At 35.3% G+C, this 19863-nt stretch overlaps 1 protein-coding gene across 1 annotated transcript in view; it reads right to left on the bottom strand.

The window, feature by feature from the left end:
• LOC138704917 (centromere-associated protein E-like) overlaps positions 1–19863 on the bottom strand; it is a 284997-nt gene that overhangs the window by 104895 nt on the left and 160239 nt on the right. The window contains exon 12 of the mRNA XM_069833317.1: positions 9293–9443. Coding sequence (XP_069689418.1) covers positions 9293–9443 — 151 coding nt within the window. The remainder of the gene's footprint in view (positions 1–9292; positions 9444–19863) is intronic.

Here is a 19863-nt window from a genome sequence, read left to right as displayed (position 1 = left end):
AACATGCAAGGCTTTTACTTTCAGAGAGATTTGAAGTAATGCTATTGTTTTTGTTTGAATGTCTCTTTTGTGCAACGTGAAATACTGATGCCCGATTACTGATTACTGTCATGACATGAAGAATCCTAAAAAAAAAAAAAAAAAAAAAAAAAAAAAAAAAAAAAAAAAAAAAAAAAAACTTTTTTTTTTTTAGTATGTCTAATAATTTCATAAATGTGTCTGAATGTAATGCCAGTTACTGTCGAATGAACCAAAGATAAAGACAGGAGTAGAATAGAGATGAACTAAGTGACTGTGTAATTTCTATTTCAATTTTTTGTAATGTTGTTCCTATGGCAATGGTCGAGTGTCGGCTCACTATTTCTCTGGCATTCCAATAGAGCTCGAAGAGAGTTTATTTGTAATAAACTAATAATAGTAATGACATGTATTCATTAATATATTATAATAATATTACTTATTCATTGGCTTTTAAGGAATCCGGAGGTTCATTATCACCCTCACGTAAGCCCGCCATTGGTCCCTATCCTGAGCAAGATTAATCCAGTCTCTATCATTATATCCCACCTTCCTCAAATCCATTTTAATATTATCTTCCCATCTAAGTCTCGGCCTCCCCAAAGGTCTTTTTCCCTCCGGCCTCCCAACTAACACTCTATATGCATTTCTGGATTCGCCCATATGTGCTACATGCCCTGCCCATCTCAAACGTCTGGATTTAATGTTCCTAATTATGTCAGGTGAAGAATACAATGCGTGCAGTTCTGTGTTGTGTAACTTTCTCCATTCTCCTGTAACTTCATCCCTCTTAGCCCCAAATATTTTCCTAAGCACCTTATTCTCAAACACCCTTAACCTATGTTCCTCTCTCAAAGTGAGAATCCAAGTTTCACAACCATAAAGAACAACCGGTAATATAACTGTTTTATAAATTCTAACTTTCAGATTTTTTGACAGCAGACTGGATGATAAAAGCTTCTCAACCGAATAATAACACGCATTTCCCATATTTATTCTGCGTTTTATTTCCTCTCGAGTGTCATTTATATTTGTTACTGTTGCTCCCAGATATTTGAATATTTCCACTTCTTCAAAGGATAAATTTCTAATTTTTATATTTCCATTTCGTACAATATCCTCGTCACGAGACATAATCATATACTTTGTCTTTTCGGGATTTACTTCCAAATCTATCTCTTTACTTGCTTCAAGTAAAATTCCCGTGTTTTCCCTAATCATTTGTGGATTTTCTCCTAACATAGTCACGTCATCCGCATAGACAAGCAGCTGATGTAACCCATTCAATTCCAAACCCTCTCTGTTATCCTGGATTTTCCTAATGGCATACGCTAGAGCAAAATTAAAAAGTAAAGGTGATAGTGCATCTCCTTGCTTTAGCCCACAGTGAATTGGAAACGCATCTGACAGAAACTGACCTATACGGACTCTGCTGTATGTTTCACTGAGACACATTTTAATTAAGCGAACTAGTTTATAATAATATTAATTACATTAATTACACATATGATAATGATACCATAAAAAGTTGTGTTGCAATTAATAATAATGAATAATAGAGTACATTTAACAATTCTATAATAATAGTAATGATAAATAATATTCGTTGTGTATCATAATGATACAAGTCTACCACTTTGTTTTAATGTATAGTGCCACACTCCCCAACTAAGTGATCCACAGTTCAATTCTCAGCGTGGATTGATATTTTTAATATTTTATGAAACTGAATGTTTGTCCTTTATCTTCCATTTGTCATGTAATGTCTCTGCAGTGGCCCTGCAACGTGTTGACCATACAACCAAGGAGGTCCAGGTTGTGGGAGTCTAGTGTCGCTTCCAAGATCCTCCCCTAACCCATACTGCATTTCAAATCAGTAAATTGAAGGACACTATCCTGTGCTGCAGCATCGTGGTGTAAGGCATCATGCCTAGGACTCACGTTACTGAATGAGTGATGGTTCGAATCCTCATGAGGAAAGAAATTTTCTCGTGAAATTTCGGCCAGTATACCTCAGGAATTACAAAGTGAGATGTTTTAACACATTTCGCAGAATCATAAAGAGCATAATAACCTCCTGCCAAAGTTAATTTTATTTTTCACTAAAGTTTTGGAAAATACTGCTTCACTTGACTGAAACATTGTTAAATGATGAAACTTTACTTTGTCATGATTATGTTCTAAGCTGTCTGTTCTGCAATAGTGGGATCCTAGTAAGGAATATGAGCCCTTTTGTACTTCAGGAAATAATACATAGCAATTTTTGCCAGCCATAATTCTGTAGACAACATATCCTACAATTTTGGACCAATCCAGGCCAATTTAAGTCAACACTAGCAAACATATTATTGACTGCAGTGCACATAGGTCGAACTAAAGATGGTTACTCTTTTTCTAGCAATGTATTCGTCACCATGTGCATGTGTTTTTTATTTTATTAGCACATGCATGAAGTCCACTGCCCCAATGGCATCAGGAAATGTATAGTATTCTAGCCATTTGATTTTATCTGCATGAAATGCAGCAGTAGTCTTAGGAAATTGATCCAATGTGACTTTTTCTTTAACTGCAGTCAGAACTTCCAAAAGTCTTTGACACTGTACTCTGAAATACATTCACCGAATATAATTTGTAACACTATATTGAAACTCGGGGTATCCTGATGTTACAAAAATTTCACATCTTTTCATTCCCTCCGAGGACTATACTCTGGTTTCTATTTCGGTAAGATAGTGCCAAAATAAGCCACTCTACGTGTTGTTTTATAAATCCATACAGTCTCTTACAGTTTCGTATGTCAGAGTTCCTACGTCTTTTACAAATCTTTCCTCTCCGTTGAGAAAACAAACACCATTACTATATGATTCTCTTGTGCTGAGACACCTACTGAGGTGGCTTATGAAACTGTAAGCCATGTCTCATAAATGTCAGACATTTCTGTGTTTTATTAATTCAGACACAGAAGCCGCATCTCAGCATGGAAAGGGCAGAGATGCTGATAAACTTCAAGGTGAGACTAACGATTTTATTAATACAAAAGGAAGACGCAGCTCAGAAATAGTCATTTTTAAGATGCAGTTCACTATCACTACCACCCATTATAGCATTAAAACTGTTAATCATGACCATTCTAATAAGCACATTTAATCATTATCAGCTGCTAGGACTAAATTTTACTGTACTGTAAATTATGCTGTCGAAGCTCGAGATATGGCAAGAAGTGCTGGTAAGAGTCAATTCAGCAATACAGTATTTATTAGAAACTACGTTCTCCTAAGGGAACAGTAACAGGAATTTTAAAGAGACAATTTTTAAATTGATAACAAACACACATGACTTCGGAAAACAAAAGATTTTCTGCACTATTTTCAGTTCCACTAGGATTTCACACTTCAATAATCATAGGTCAGAAAAATTTCGTTAGCATATACAGGTTGGCCTACATAAAGTGTTACAAATTAATATCTCTTAAATGAATAGATAAAACCAAATGCTTTGTCTTCTAAATTTTATTGGGGGAAGGGGTCTTCCAAACTGTGATATGGGCAATATTTCCCAGGGACCCCTGTAGGGGGTGCCAGAGTGCATCTTCATATTTTTAAATGAAACCATGGAATTATTTTTTTATATTTTTGTTCCCCTCAATAAACTAAGCAACTTTTATTGAAATATTTTCTGACAAATAAATTGTTGAGCAGTTGCAGAGTGTTTTCATTGAAGCATACAGCAGTAGAAAAGATTACAAAATGAATATGGAAATCAATAAATACCAGGGTATTTACTTTACATTATGTTATTAAGAGTTCAAAGTAGCCTCCATTAACATCTAAGCACTTGGTGATTCTTGTGGAAAGGTTTTCTCTAACTTTTAACAACATGCAGGGGCTAATAGTGCAACAACTTCACTTACTCGACATTTCATAACTTCTTTTGTTATAGGTGGTGTAAACATGACTTTTTGTTTTACGTAACCCCAAAAAAAATAGTTCAATGGTGTTATATTGGGTGAGCGAGGTGGCCATGCAACAGGTCCAGCATGTCCAATCCACCTGTCACCAAGTTTTTCATTTAATAGTTCACGTGTACATATTGCAAAATGTGGTGGTGCGTCATCCTGCTGATACCACATTTCTCTTCTCGAATTCAAGGGAATGTTTTCCAAGAGGGGAGATAATTCATGGTTGAGAAAATGGCAATATGAGTCAGTGGTAACTGTGCCTTCAACAAAGTAAGGATCGATGACAAAGTTACCAAGGATTCCATACCAAACATTCAGTGACCAACAATGCTGAAAAGGCACAATTCTCATCCATTGGGGGTTTTCAGGTGCTCAATAATGCATATTATATCTATTAACATGTCCAGTATTTGAGAATGTCGTTTCATCTGAAAATAATATGTTTGCCAAGAATGAACCATTCTCTATAATAGCATTATGTAGCCACTCTCAAAAAACAACTCGAAGCAGAAAATCTCTTTGTGTGAGGTCCTGATGCATTCACATATCACAAGGATGGTAATGGTGATGCTTCAATATCTCCTGCACTGAAGTGCGGCTAATCCCACAGTCTTTGGCCAATTCACATTGATTTATCTGTGGATTTACTTCTACAGCGGCAAGAATATTGATAGCATTTTCATCCACTTTTGATTTTACCTTCAAGTAATTCTCGTTCTTTATACTTCCATTCTTACGCAGCCATGTTTCCAGTTGTTTGAATTCATATGAGTCATTTGCATCCCATATCTTTCATTGAACACTACCGTTGCAATTCTATAGTTTCTCCTGCATTCACCTAGCACTAATATCATATTTACTTCCACATCATAAACTGCCATATTTCTGAATCAAGAAAAGCTACACTAAACAATCAACATGGCCAGCCATATCACAGTATAAAGAAGATACAGTATGGACAACTCTTGTCGACACCTTTGATGTTGTTGGTACTAAAATCAAGCTCAGTAAGGTCTAGTTCTCAATGAATCCAACTATGTCGCTAGTATTGGCAGAGTTAACAGCTGATTTTAGCGATTAGCTGTTCAGACATGTTAAACTTTCAGATGAAATTTTGTATTAACTGTTGTACTCCTTTGTTCTATAGTGATATTTGTGTCTTATTATGTAGGTCTAATGAAAACTCACTTTTTCTTTTCAAATTACATATAAAATTCCAGTGTTCATGATTGAAATAAAATATACTATTAGCAAAGTGCTTACCGTTTTATTCTGTTTCTTAATATTCATTGCACTTCGTCTAGGATGCTGTATAATACATACGGTACACCAGGGAAACATTTAATAAATAAACAAGAATTCGGGGAAACCTGTTACAATTAAAAATGTGTGTTCACTGTATATCTGATATAGGCTGTAGACCTAATTACCTGGGTGTACAAAGGGGCCTAATAATTATTTACCGGAACTTTTATTACATAACTACTTAATCCTTAAACAATTTGAAGTGGTGCACTTGGTGGGGAATGCTTAACTGGCAACAATTAAATCCTGGTAACTTCTTTCACTTTTCCTTTGCTGTAATAGGCTACGTTTGAATTACAATATTCTTATCTTCTTCCATTTTCGTAAAAGATATATTGCAGTAACACATTTGAATTAACAAATTCTTACCTCCTTCCATTCTCGAAAAGGATTTTTTGCAGTCAGTAATACAAATTCTTAACTCCTTCATAGCTAGACACAAGAGCCCTACACCAAATCCTAATTACTTCTTATAATTTTGTAAGTCGAACTCAGGAAATATTTCCTTACAAAGTTGAAATAATGGTTTATTACTAGGGTACGGATTTTTAGGTCGTTAAAATGTAATTTTGGAGCCTAAAATAGCTTAGAAGTGTGGGAAATAGTCTCTAAAGAATTGAAAATAGGCTCTAACAATAAATAATGTTTTCTTTAAAAACATGTTCCAAATCATCACTTCCAGAATTTAATAATTTTAAATGCTTATACACCATTACCACCACTACTACTAGATGTACAAGAACAACAATATCTACCTAAATTAGTTATACATAAACTAAACAATTAAATGTAAAAAATAAGTTTTAGACATAAATTCAGTACACAAACAAGTCAAATATAATCAATTTTTACCAAGCCTTGTCCGTCAATGTCCATAATTAGCATCACAATAAATTAATATTTTTTCTAAATTTTCAACTAAAAAGCAATACTGTCTGTCAATCAACACAAATTTGTATGCTGAAAATGAACGCTCCACATCCACTGAAATAACAGGAGCATATTTCAATTTTGACACTAGTTGGACAGGAATTTACATTGTAAATCCGTGTTCTTCCCTGCTAAGATATCTGAAGCAGTACATAGGTCCTTCAGTCTTACATTTCTCTGCAGAAATTGCTTCAGTTTATTCCGTACTTTATTTCCAACACATTTGGAATTTAAAATACAAATTTTAGAAATAAGAATAGGTGTTTTAACCTATTAGAGATAAAATATAGCCTACTTAATAGATCAAAATAGGCATTTGTAGGAGCTATTAAAATACCAATTTTAGGCATAGTTTTATATGAAACGTGTACTTCCAAGTTTTCATGAACTTATCTTTTAAGAACTGAAATAGGCTTTACCTAAAATCCGAAGTCTACTTATTACTATGGGCAAGAATCATTATGTATGTAAATTTTGACATTTTGTTAAACTCCATACGCATACAAATTACTTATCTCTATATAAGGCTCGAACCCAGGAAATAATGCACTCACGAAATTCAAACTACGGCATGTTACTACATAGGCAAGGGTCATTGCTCATATCAATTTTTGTATCTTTTCAATAACTCCTTCACAGCTAGCTATACCAACATAATTGGGTAATTATTATGTAGCCGAGGTTATGTTTTCTTTTACTTATTGAGAGACTTTCTATTCAACTGATACAGTTAGAAATTTTAATGTGTATGTTAATTCCAATTTGGAAACCAAATCAATATCAATATATAAAATATTACTGTCAATAATACGAATAATCATGCAGGCCTAAGTATAACGTTACTGGCATGAAGTAATATCCATCACTAATATAATGTTATTAGCTAGTCAATAAAATTTTATTGTATCCATTGTTGACGTCATAACTTCCCAAAACGAATGTCATGATCTACGTAGTTAATATTTCAATATTATCTTACCAACATCAGCATCTACCAGTGATTTTAAAATTAGCATCAATTAGCGAATATTTTCATAATGTTTACATATGAAAGTAATTATTATTATTATTATTATTATTATTATTATGGTTATATTCCCATTCCTTTGCTTCATGTCTTTCAAATTGTTAAAACATGAATAATAAATGTTTTCAGTTAATATTAAATTATGTCAGCCCTGTCAGATTCCTTATGTAGATGGAGAACCATCTGGAGGAGATTCCAGATATTAGACCCTGTTTCGTGACATGCACACTTTAATCTGTTCCCACGAAATGTGCTAATTGTCTCTACTGTATCTTCTTTATACTGTGACCATATATTTTAAGAGTTGAAGTGGTTTTGAAATCATAATACTGAAATAAACGGAACTGAAATTTTTTTAGAAAAGATTTACAATGTGTTTAGATGTTTATTAAGGTTATTTTGAGCAATTAATAAAATTATGTAAAGTCATAACATGGTTTATTATTATTTATCTGTATTGGATATGTCTCGTTTCAAACACCCTATACCATTTCAGAATTTCAGGACAGAAAAAAATGTTTTAAACAAAAGTTGCTTATGACTTGAGGCTTTCCCGGCATTTGATGTAGAATAACTCTTCTCGGGTTCTCAGCCAGGTGAGTTGGAGATTTGCTTCCAAGCTTTCGACGGCTAGTTCTGCCATCTTCTTCAGGGAATGAAGTGATGTGGGACCATGTCTAGCCGGTATGTATGCAATAGTAGGGCTTCCTGCTGCGGGCCAATCAGGAGCTAGTACCTAGTCCCGACCGCCAGGCACATTCTGGTTGGTGGAAGCAGTAGCCAATCAGGAGCTAGTTGCTGGTCCCGACTGTCTGCCGTGTGATGGTGGTCTAAGCATAATGATGGCAGGTTTCCATGCTGTATTCAGCTGTAGACCTCTGTCTCTGTTGAAATTATTGCCATCTAGCTGGATTTCGATGGCTTCCTTGATAGCCAAGTCCCAGTAACCTGATATCTTGTCCAAGATGGTGGTGGCGCCGAACTCTATCTTGTGACCAGTTTCTAGGCTATGTTGGGCTACTGCAGACTTATCTTAGAAAGCATGATGAAAAATATTCAGATAGTCAATATAATATGATATAATATATCATATAATATTATATCATACTGCAGATTTATCGGGGTAATATAGTCTTAAGCTGTGTTGATGTTCCTTGCAGCGTTCCATAATGGTGCGTCCCGCCTGCCAGATGTAGCATTTCCCACTCTCACAAGGTATTTTGTAGACACCAGGTGTCCTAAGACCAAGGTCGTCCTTAACTGGTCTCAGCAAGTTATGGAGCTTTGTGGGCAGCTTATGGTTGGTCTTAATCCCGTGTTTTCTTAGCAGTCTGCCAATCTTGCCCGAGATGGGACCATAGAACGGGATGTATGCCATGCCCTTCATCTCCTCTTGTTCCTCGGTGGGTGGTTTGTCCGAAAAGGCCCTTCTGAGTCAGGGGTCTACAGCTGAGTACAGCATGGAAACCTGCCATCAATACGTTTAGACCACCAGCACAGTTGGGACCAGCAACTAGCTCCTGATTGGCTACCGCTTCCACCAACCAGAATGCGCCTGGCAGTCGGGACTAGGAACTAGCTCCTGATTGGCCTGCAGCGGGAAGCCCTACTATTGCATATATACTGGCTAGACATGGTCCCACGTCACTTCATTCCCTGAAAAAGATGGCAGAGCTAGCTGTCAAAAGCTTGGAAGCAAATCTCCAACTCACCTGGCTGAGAACCCAAGAAGAGTTATTCTAACAGTTGCTTAATTTGTTTACGACAATGAAAATATTTAAAAGTTATATCATCGTTCAATTTAAAATTCTGAAGTTACTCCCTGAAATCCCATTTTTGGCCACGCTGAAATGTTGTCCATGAAACTATCATGAAGATCCTCTACTCCAAAAACTGAAGGGAAAGTCAGCATTTACCTATATTGATTCATTTAAGAGATATTAGCTTGTAACACTTTATGTGGGCCACCTTGTATATATAAATTATTTATTTAGAAAGACACTCTTTCAGCTTTCCCATTCACTTCTTTCAGGAAGGATGATAACGTTACATACCTCTTGGTAAGATTGATGATTGTATATTTGTCTTTCAAGAGTCGTGAATTCTCTTAGCTCATCATATTCCCGTGAGAGATAAGCAACACGCTCACGCAACCTAGCAGGTGGTGTTTCAGCACCATTTTGCTGTACAGAATTTGACGGATACCTAAAACAAATTGAACAGGAAATAAGAAATGTTGGTAAAAAAGACACAAATCTAAACATGTAAGGTGACTACATGTTTTTTAAGCTTTTGTTACAATAGAAACCACAAATGATAGGAGTTAACCAGATTTACACATGAACTCTATCCACAGGATGTGAATTACCCTTTTGACAAATCCTACTAATCCTACTAGTAACTAAATTAACTGAATCACAGAGCACCTGGATGGCCGAAACACAAAGAAAGTCAACTGATAACAGATGAGAAACCAAATATTGAACACAAATAACAAAATCAACAATACAACAACTGCAAGAATATTTCGAGCAATACTGTACTCAATTCATTTAGGTCTAACTTAGTGTGCGAAATGTAACTAGCATTAAGCAATGTTATTCTTTTATTTCATATTTCAAATACTGGCTATACAGTAATTTCTGTGCAAGAAAAACTGAAATTAGTTCGTTCAGAATGTAAACATACAGATGCCTCAAACTAGCAAGCTGTCTCGTTAGCAAAGGCGTATAGATCACTCTGCCCTACCACTGTCTGCCTACTGCTATGCACTATAGACTAGAATGGTACAGCTCAGTTCTAATAACAGTTGCGAAGATTGTATTCTGTGCAAGAACATGTCTGTGTGTGGCTGTCGTTTGTGATAAAAGTATTTCTTCTATTATGATGAGTAGTACATTATTGGGCAAAGTTCTCCATAGTCAAACTCGCAAGGTGATTTATAATGTGATGGAATTCATGAAAGAAGAAAGTGAAGCCGGGATATTTCTCATGGATGTTAAGAAGGTGTGGGAAAGTGTGGCGGCAGCAGCAATAGGAGTTTCTAAGATGACACTAACTAGGATAAGTCGTGAGGCCAAGAGGGAAAGAAGTGAAGGTGAACCACTGTGTTCCAAACTCCTAATAAGAAAAGGAAAAGGAACAAACTAATGACGGGTCTTAATAATTTTGACAAAAGTGTTGTAAGGACAGTGATCAACACTTCCATCTTATGGAAAAATGTCTTCCAACAATATCTAAACTGCATGTAAAGTTGGTGAAGGGTTAGGGTTAAAGGGTAGCAAAACAAGTCTAAGAACAATTCTCAAAGATTTGGGTTACAAGTGGAAGAAAATCAGGAACAGGTACATTCTCATTAAAAAAAAAACACACACACATTGCTTTTCAAAGATATAATTTCCTACGATTAGAAGGGCGGCCTGTGGTCTACATGGATGAGATATATATTCATTCTATCTATGTCACTTGCAAATCATGGTCAAATGAGTCAACTGAAGATATGTTTACACCTATTTCTAAAGGTGGGAGGCTCATCATAATGTATGCAGGAGGGGAGATGGGCTTCATAAAGAATTGCTTAACAATGTGGAAGTCAGCACAATCAAGAGGGGATTACCATAACGAAATGAGCTCTGAAAACTACATGAAGTGGCTCCAAGAAAAACTAACCTCTTATCTTCCTGAAAAAAGTGTACTTGTGATAGATAACCCATTCTATCACAATGTAGAATTAAATAAATAATGTCCCTCAATTGTGTCTTCCCTCTAAGAAAGTTGTACTGCAGGAATGGTTAAGAAGCCATATATACCATTTCCTGATAGCATGCTGAAAGTTGAGTTACATTGCACATAATCGAATTCGCTTTCTCCTGTCTGTGAATGTATCCCATTTTAATGTTGAATTATTACGACAGTGCTTGAGAGCCCCCGTTTTTTAATCTTTTCCAACTTGTAGACTGCACAACAATCCAATCGCCTCACATCTTACTGTTGCCTTTTGAAATTCGTCATTTTGAATAACTTCCAAAGCTGATATTTCTGTCCAATTAATATTCATACTATAGCAGGTTATCCTCTGATTGAGGTTCTGGCTAATATGTACATCTATTACTAGGCAGTACTTCTCACTTGACGACATATGTCAGAGAAAGAACAATTGTTTGTATGCATCTGAAATCTGATTATTGTAATATGTTGTTAATCGGCGTTGTATTCAATGGAGGGGGAAAGGAACTAGCCACCCTACACCATTATCTCGTGGCCTAGTTGCCTCATGAGTGTGGTGCCTTCTTGGTATCACTTGTGAGGTTCAGACCTGTCTTCGGACGGTTGACTAAACAACATCAACAACTATAGCAGGCATCATGACATCTTGACCAGCATGTTTCTAAAGACCATTTTATGGAAACTGTACTATTTAATTTTAATTGCAAAATTCCCAACAGCTAGCAGAAGCAAAAGATAGGTGTGAATTTGTTGTAATGGAAGGAAAAGTGAAGCTGTTTTAGAACAACACTCTGTTTCACAATACACTACTAAGTTAAGCGAGTGTGCTGCACATGGAAAGAGATTGATTTGTTTAATTCTAGCCTGCAGACCAAAATATATACTTGCCATATTGCTCGTTTTGCCATATGATTGACCCATGTATAAATCAATTATAAATTATATTTCTTTAATAAACTTTTACTAGTTAATTCTCCTGATTTTTGGCTTGGTTTTGATACAAAACATACCACCCTTTCTAATCTGCCACTCTAGGCCTACGCCTACGCCTACATATGCAGCTACACCATTCTTTTAATCTCTGAAAGCTATTTGGTACATATCACCCATGTGGGTTGTTTCCATAAGTACTTTATAGACAAAACAATGATATGAGTTGGACCCAGTCTTGGTTGAAATATAATCACAACCAATTATTATGTAAGGACTCAATGTACAGGAGTGACCTGGTCTTGGATTATTTAGATTTTTTACTTTCAATTTTGCACTGCACAACACAAATTCTCGTACGCTGGTAGTATAATCTACAAGAATGTGTCTTGATCCTTATATCTTATATATAAAAGTCAATGTGGCTATGTATGTATGTACTCAATACCAATATTTGCCAAAGTTTGCACATTTAACCTTCATAACCTGGAGAAGAACATAGGCTACATTAAAATTGGACAGATGGACGTTAAATTATTGAAAACAATAAAAATCAGAAAGAAATAGGGTATGTATGATATTAAAATGGCCTATTCTACAGTCAGTTGTCTTTTATTTACGTCATCAAGTCACATCTTCTTCCGTTGTAAAAGCGGCCATATTGTTATTGAAATATTAAATAAAATAACATTAAATTAAAATTACGTAAATGAGGGACGATCTCTTGATTGAATGTGTCATGGGCAATAATATACAATACAAAATGGCATAAAACACATTTTTGTTTAATTTTAATAAATAGGTGTAAGCGTAGGCCTAGAGCGGCAGATTAGAAAGGGTGGTTTCTCTATTCTGATAGAGAAGTGGTGAGGTATATTGTAAATGAAGTGAAGAAAACTAAACTTTTCTCATCATATTAGACTCCATCCCCCATATATTACACATGTAGAGCAACTATCTTTTGTTGTAAGATATTTACCAAAACATGGCTTTCTTGTTCAAATATCTATATGTTTTGTATCAAAACCAAGCCAAAAATCAGGAGAATTAACTAGTAAAAGTTTATTAAAGAAATATAATTTATAATTGATTTATACATGGGTCAATCATATGGCAAAACGAGCAATATGGCAAGTATATATTTTGGTCTGCAGGCTAGAATTAAACAAATCAATCTCTTTCCATGTGCAGCACACTCGCTTAACTTAGTAGTGTATTGTGAAACAGAGTGTTGTTCTAAAACAGCTTCACTTTTCCTTCCATTACAACAAATTCACACCTATCTTTTGCTTCTGCTAGCTGTTGGGAATTTTGCAATTAAAATTAAATAGTACAGTTTCCATAAAATGGTCTTTAGAAACATGCTGGTCAAGATGTCATGATGCCTGCTATAGTTGTTGATGTTGTTTAGTCAACCGTCCGAAGACAGGTCTGAACCTCACAAGTGATACCAAGAAGGCACCACACTCATGAGGCAACTAGGCCACGAGATAATGGTGTAGGGTGGCTAGTTCCTTTCCCCCTCCATTGAATACAACGCCGATTAACAACATATTACAATAATCAGATTTCAGATGCATACAAACAATTGTTCTTTCTCTGACATATGTCGTCAAGTGAGAAGTACTGCCTAGTAATAGATGTACATATTAGCCAGAACCTCAATCAGAGGATAACCTGCTATAGTATGAATATTAATTGGACAGAAATATCAGCTTTGGAAGTTATTCAAAATGACGAATTTCAAAAGGCAACAGTAAGATGTGAGGCGATTGGATTGTTGTGCAGTCTACAAGTTGGAAAAGATTAAAAAACGGGGGCTCTCAAGCACTGTCGTAATAATTCAACATTAAAATGGGATACATTCACAGACAGGAGAAAGCGAATTCGATTATGTGCAATGTTCAAAACATACAGAGGTGAGCCTGCCTGGAAAGAAATAAAAAATAGGTTGCAGCCGCCAAATTACTCTTCAAGGACAACCACTCACATAAATTGAGGGAAAGAAGACAGAGGACGGACGTGGAAAGTTTTGTTTTCTCAATTGTACTATCAGGGACTTGAATGCTTTCTTTATCTGCAGACTTACTAAAGGCTTTACCAATATCCAAAAATGTATTTAAAAATGGGCTTAAGGACTTTACTAATAGATGTAGTATATTATGCACACTATTTAAAGGGTGTAATTGATATTTTGTTATTTCAAATGTTGTATCAGTGAAGAAGTATATTGTGTCAGTGAAGATTTATAGTTTATATAGTGAAATGCTGCTGTTACGAATGCCGCAATTACGAATTTTTCAGAATAACAAAATAATTTTTTAGTCGCGGCCATTTTACTATTAATTTACATGTTAAAAAAGTTCAGTTTAAAGAACGCATAAGTAACTATTCAGTTTAACGTAATAATATAATGTTATTTTAACGAAATTAGGCCTAATAAGCAGTTAAAAATTACTCAAAATAAATTCGAAAGAAAATAAAATACATGCTAGGCATCAGTTACCCTTGGTTTCAGCGAGTTTTCTGAATGCACTCCCATAGACGCAATTGTTGTTGTTTGAATTTATACTTAAATGAAACAGTTTAATAAAATCGAACTTACGAAAGTAGTCATCAATTCAGAACCCAATCTCGTAGATCATAATATTTCGAGAAATCGATTTGACAACATGGCTGTAAATGTAACAACACCTAACCTATATAATTCTAAAATAAAATTATACACCACACTACCTTTGCACAACAAAACCATAGCGGCTCAAAGAACTAAGCATTGCGCTCAAATACAATGGGTAATAAACGAAATAAAATTCCAGTATTTGAAGAAAGACAGTCTAAATAAAAAACTGTACGATCACCATCTACAGCTTTCCAAAATTCTGGGAGATTTTGGGGATACTGCATATGCAACCTGTACCGAGAAAATCAATAGCATTATAGAAAAGGAGTATATGACCCTAAACAAAAAGCTTGATGCACTAATTTCAACACAAAACCCCACAACAAACCAAAAAACGACTGCGAACACATGTAACAACATTGTAAACTTAACCAACATGGAATTCAAGCAAGAGGAAACACTCATTTTAAGTAAAGGGTAGAAACACAACTATGCAGTGCATGATGCCAACAGAGTTATTGAAGACTTGTCAATAGAAACTGAATATGCAATACAAAACAGTGCACACGAAAACAAAGAACACTTGAGATACCAGACAGCCTAAATTATTTAAAATTATGTTAACAACCTCACTACTAAAACACAAATTAAACTAGCAAAATCTGAATTCTTTAAAACAAAGAAACTAGGTAAAAAGTTGAAAGAAAATAATATTGTATACATGAAGGCAGACAAGAGTAACGTCATAGTTCTAATGAATAAAGAGGAGTACATTAATAAAGTCAAAGACTCTATCAACAAAAACGATGTAGTTGAATTGAAAAAAGACCCTACAGAAACGTTCCAAAAGCAAATAAAACGCACTATAAAGTTAGCCCCCCGATGTCATCCACACAATAGTATGCAAAAATATATAATACAAAATCCTAGCACCCCCATTTTAAGAACATCGCCGAAAACCCATAAAAAAAGAACTGTCAATGAGACCTGTGATCAACAGCATGAAAGCTCCCAACCACAAAATTAATAAATTTCTACATTCCTTTTTAAAGAAGACCCTACAATTAGAAAATAGATACACAGTTGGTAACACCATACACCTTATCAACACATTAAAACCAATAAAACTCAACAATGATTCAAAAGTGATATCCCTCGACATTGAGAACCTGTACACCAACATATCCATAAATGAAACCATAGAAATTTAAAAAAATAGGTTAACACAACTAAACACAAATGACAATGTCATGAAACAAATTGCCGATTTACTCTCTGTCACACTAAAACAAAATTATTTCTTCTTCAAAAACACTACCTACCAACAAAGGAAAGGAGACCTGCTCTCAGGACTTCTAGCTGAGATTTTCTTACAGGATATGGAAAACAATCATGTTCAGAATTTGAAGACGCAGTTTAATATACAGCACTACGTTCGCTATGTGGATGATACACTGGTTATTTATAAGAGTAAAAAACCAATACATGACACAATAAATTGTTGAAAGCATTAACAATCTACACCGTCAATTAAAATTCACCTGTGTTGGAAACAAAAGGTAAATAAAATTTCCTAGATCTAAATATCACCATAAAAGGCTCCACACTGCGATATAATATTTACAGAAAACCAACTACCACAAGCCATTCCATCCATTACACATCCAATCACCCAACCATAATTACAAAACCGAGCACAATTATATTGTAAAATTAGCACGGAAGAATGGCTTCAACAGAAAGACCATAGTCAACATGATCAGGAAACAGAAAACCAAATTTAAATCTAGAACCAATACATACACTACATTAACTCAAATGGAACGAGCAGATAAAATAGAAGATTGGAAAACAATGACAAATTTTGGCAACGTCTCTAACAAACTACACAATTTCCTTAAGAAAGAAAAAATTAACATAGCTTTCAGAACAAACAATAAATTGAACAATATCATCCCTATTAACACGCATAAAAAAGAAAGTCTCTCCAACAGCAGAGTGTATTTGTTGAACTGTAACAATTGCCATAGCAAGTATATAGGGCAAACCAGAAGGAACTTCAGAACCCGCTACAGTGAACACATTGCAGATTTTAAACACATCAGGAACAAATCCAAGTACGCGACCTATTTAATTAAAACAATCACGAATTCACAAACATCAAAGATACTTTGCAAATCTTCAGAACAGTTAATGACAATAGATACATGAACACAACAGAAGAGTACCACATAGCTAGACACTTCAATAATAAGACACCACTACTTAACAACAATTACTCAACTTAAATAATCCCCTATTTAAAATCACGATAAAGCAAACTCCTGGTTGATCTAGCACTCTCTTCTGGTTCACCATCTTCCTAGCTGCAACGCCTGCTTTGTATTGTAAGACCCAGTCACGCCATTGCATTGTGTCCACTTGGTTGGCTACCTCACTCAGCTGACATCCACGTAAGTACTGTCTTCTACAGTGTAACTCTCTACAACAGTTCTCATCCATAGTTACTTTTATTAGAATACCGGTCATTAAAGTCACACCCTATTGTGATTTCAGGATTTTTCCTCCACACACGTGTCAGCACGCAATTACGCGAATGGGTTAGGTTAGCACGGCTGGTACCACTATGCAAGGCAACTTTTTAACACAGTACAAAGACTATTTAACGTAATATCTCACTACACAGAATAGTCATGTTTTTAAGAGGCTAATCATTTTTTGTAGTTTTATATACTGAAATTTAGAAATCTTCTCACTATTCGTGAGCTGCCACAAGGGACAAAGAGTACTTAACCATATAAATGTTTACAAGTTCAGTCAACCATTAATTTTGTTTTGACAATGAAACACCTACAAGTACATAGCTGCAAATACAGTTTGTGATTGGTGGAAATATACCTAGTTTGAGAGAGTCAAGTGTTACAAAAAAGTAAAGAATGCTAATGAACTTGGTTTCATTTCTAATACAGGTGATGCTTCAGGAGAGCAATTGATCCTTTCAATCGGAATAATAGATGTAGGTATCCCAAGCCTCTTAAACACATCTTTCATGAAGAGAGTAGCAGTACCTCTTGCTCGAACCAGAAGTCCGATTACTTCAAGCTCTTCTAGCTGATACTTTTGGAGGTAATATGGAATGGTAGGATTGTAGATATTCTTTTTTTCCTTATCCACTTCTGCTGGCTGTTCCTCATTCGTTTCGAAACACACAGTGGAATCAATTATGAATCCAGATCTTGTAGATTCCTTGAAAGCTATTATATCTATGCGCCGTGTACTGCCAATGTTTTCAATGTGCAGTACCTCCATGTATATATGTATTTCCAAGATAACCTGATATGCTAAGGTGTTCATTTAGTGTTTACCATCTAACAAAGGACGTTTGTCCACACCCCCACCAGAGTTCTATTTTGAGTTTGTATAATTAGATCATGTTTTCACTTTTTATATATTAAAGATAAGCAACTGACGGAACCGTATATAAATTAATTATTTTATTTTACTGTATCCGCTTATCGGACCACTATGCCACTGAAACTATATAATCCTGTTCAACATACTTTTTGCTCTGTAAAACTTAATTTTTGGTCCTAACAAGGTCATGATGAATAATAAAATATTGTAAAATATGCAAGAATAATTATTCTGTTGTTGAATACGCATTATGATACTAATTCTTACTGAAGTTGCAATATACTCTTGGTTTCACAAGTAAAGAACCTTCATTGCAGGGTTGGGTTCAGGAAGCCATAAATCTGACAGAAACTGTGGACAAAGATACCGCCAGGAGACCGCCGAGAATGCTGTGTTGTGAATTTTCCATTTTTGAAAGAATATCCCTGCCACTGCATTACGGTTTCAGTTGTGTCTTAGCGCGTTGTGGTTCTCAGTGAATTTACAATGTTTAATTTATTTCGACTGTGGATAAACTATAATAATAGTGAAGTTCTCCACAGCCACAACCAGGGCCTTCTTCTGAAGTGACGCCGTCTAAACGTAAGAATTGTAATAAATCGCCAATAGGAAAGGGAACGAAGTTACGAAAACAAAGTGTACTTGTAGTACAAAATGTTAAGAACTTTATTAGAAGAATAATTCAAAATGGTGGAGTTTTGAAAGGGAGGAATATTAATCAATTGGTGAAAGAGGCAACAGGTCTTAGTTTAAGCAGTATAAAGAGAATATCAAATATTGAAGATCGATCTACTTATCACATTCTGGAAGAAAAGTAAGAAAGGGAAACCATCCTTTTGGAAAAAAAAAATCGATGATTTTACACATGATCTTGTGTGACGAACAGTGTACGAGTGCTACAAGAGCGGAATGTCACCGACATCGACAGTAGAGTCCGTAATGCATACTATGCGGGAGAATACTAGTGGCACTGACTACGAATTTCCTTATGGGAAAAGTACTGTTCGTAGATTACTCCGAAGTATGGGGTTCTTACATAAGACAGTGCAAAGAAAACCCACTAGAGTTGAAGCCAGTAACATCATTGCCTGGAGGTACTCGTATCTCGAACAGATAAGAGTTGAGTTTACAAGGCTACAATGATGTGTATTTAGACGAAACCTGGTACAACAGTCATAATGTGTCGCATGAAAAACTGAACAGACGACTCCGAAAAGTTTGTAGTACCGATATCAGGTGCAGAGGATGACAGAATTGTTATTGTGCACTGTGGGGGGCGTTTCGGTTTCATAGATGGTGCTCTCACTGTTACTCACAAGAAAATGGCAGATTCGCCTGCAGATTATCATGGCACAAAACTCTGCAGTTTTCGAAGAGTGGTTCGAAAATAGTGTCCTGAAAATGCTACAGGAGCCCTCTGTAATAGTATGTGACAATGCACCTTATCACAGTTTTCAGTGTTACTTTTATGCAGCAAATAACTTAAGTTATAATAGAACTAGAACCTAATCTTGTTTACTAAATTAGTTAGGCCTAGCCTACAGCATATAGAGTAAACTGAATATAAATATTTTAATGCACAATGGCACAACAGCAGATACTGTTTACTTTTCTTAATCTAATGACAGGCATGCTAACCACTTGATGATCGGTGATGACCTGTTGTTATAGTAGTAATAACAACAACAATAATAATAATAATAATAATAATAATAATAATAATAATAGTATATTATTATTATTATTATTATTATTATTATTATTATTATTATGCAACTGATTTAATTTGTTCGTAAATAGAAAGTATACTGAAAAGAATCCAACCAGTTGCAAAAGAAAATACATTTAAATAGTCCAGCCAAGAGCAAACGTGGCAACAGCTGAAAGTTTTAGCAAGACAACTTCCCCTAACTGGCCTGTCAATCACTGTCA

This window comes from Periplaneta americana, chromosome 8 (genome assembly GCF_040183065.1).
Source record: "Periplaneta americana isolate PAMFEO1 chromosome 8, P.americana_PAMFEO1_priV1, whole genome shotgun sequence".
NCBI lineage: Eukaryota > Metazoa > Arthropoda > Insecta > Blattodea > Blattidae > Periplaneta > Periplaneta americana.
This window is presented reverse-complemented; position numbering and strand designations above follow the sequence as displayed.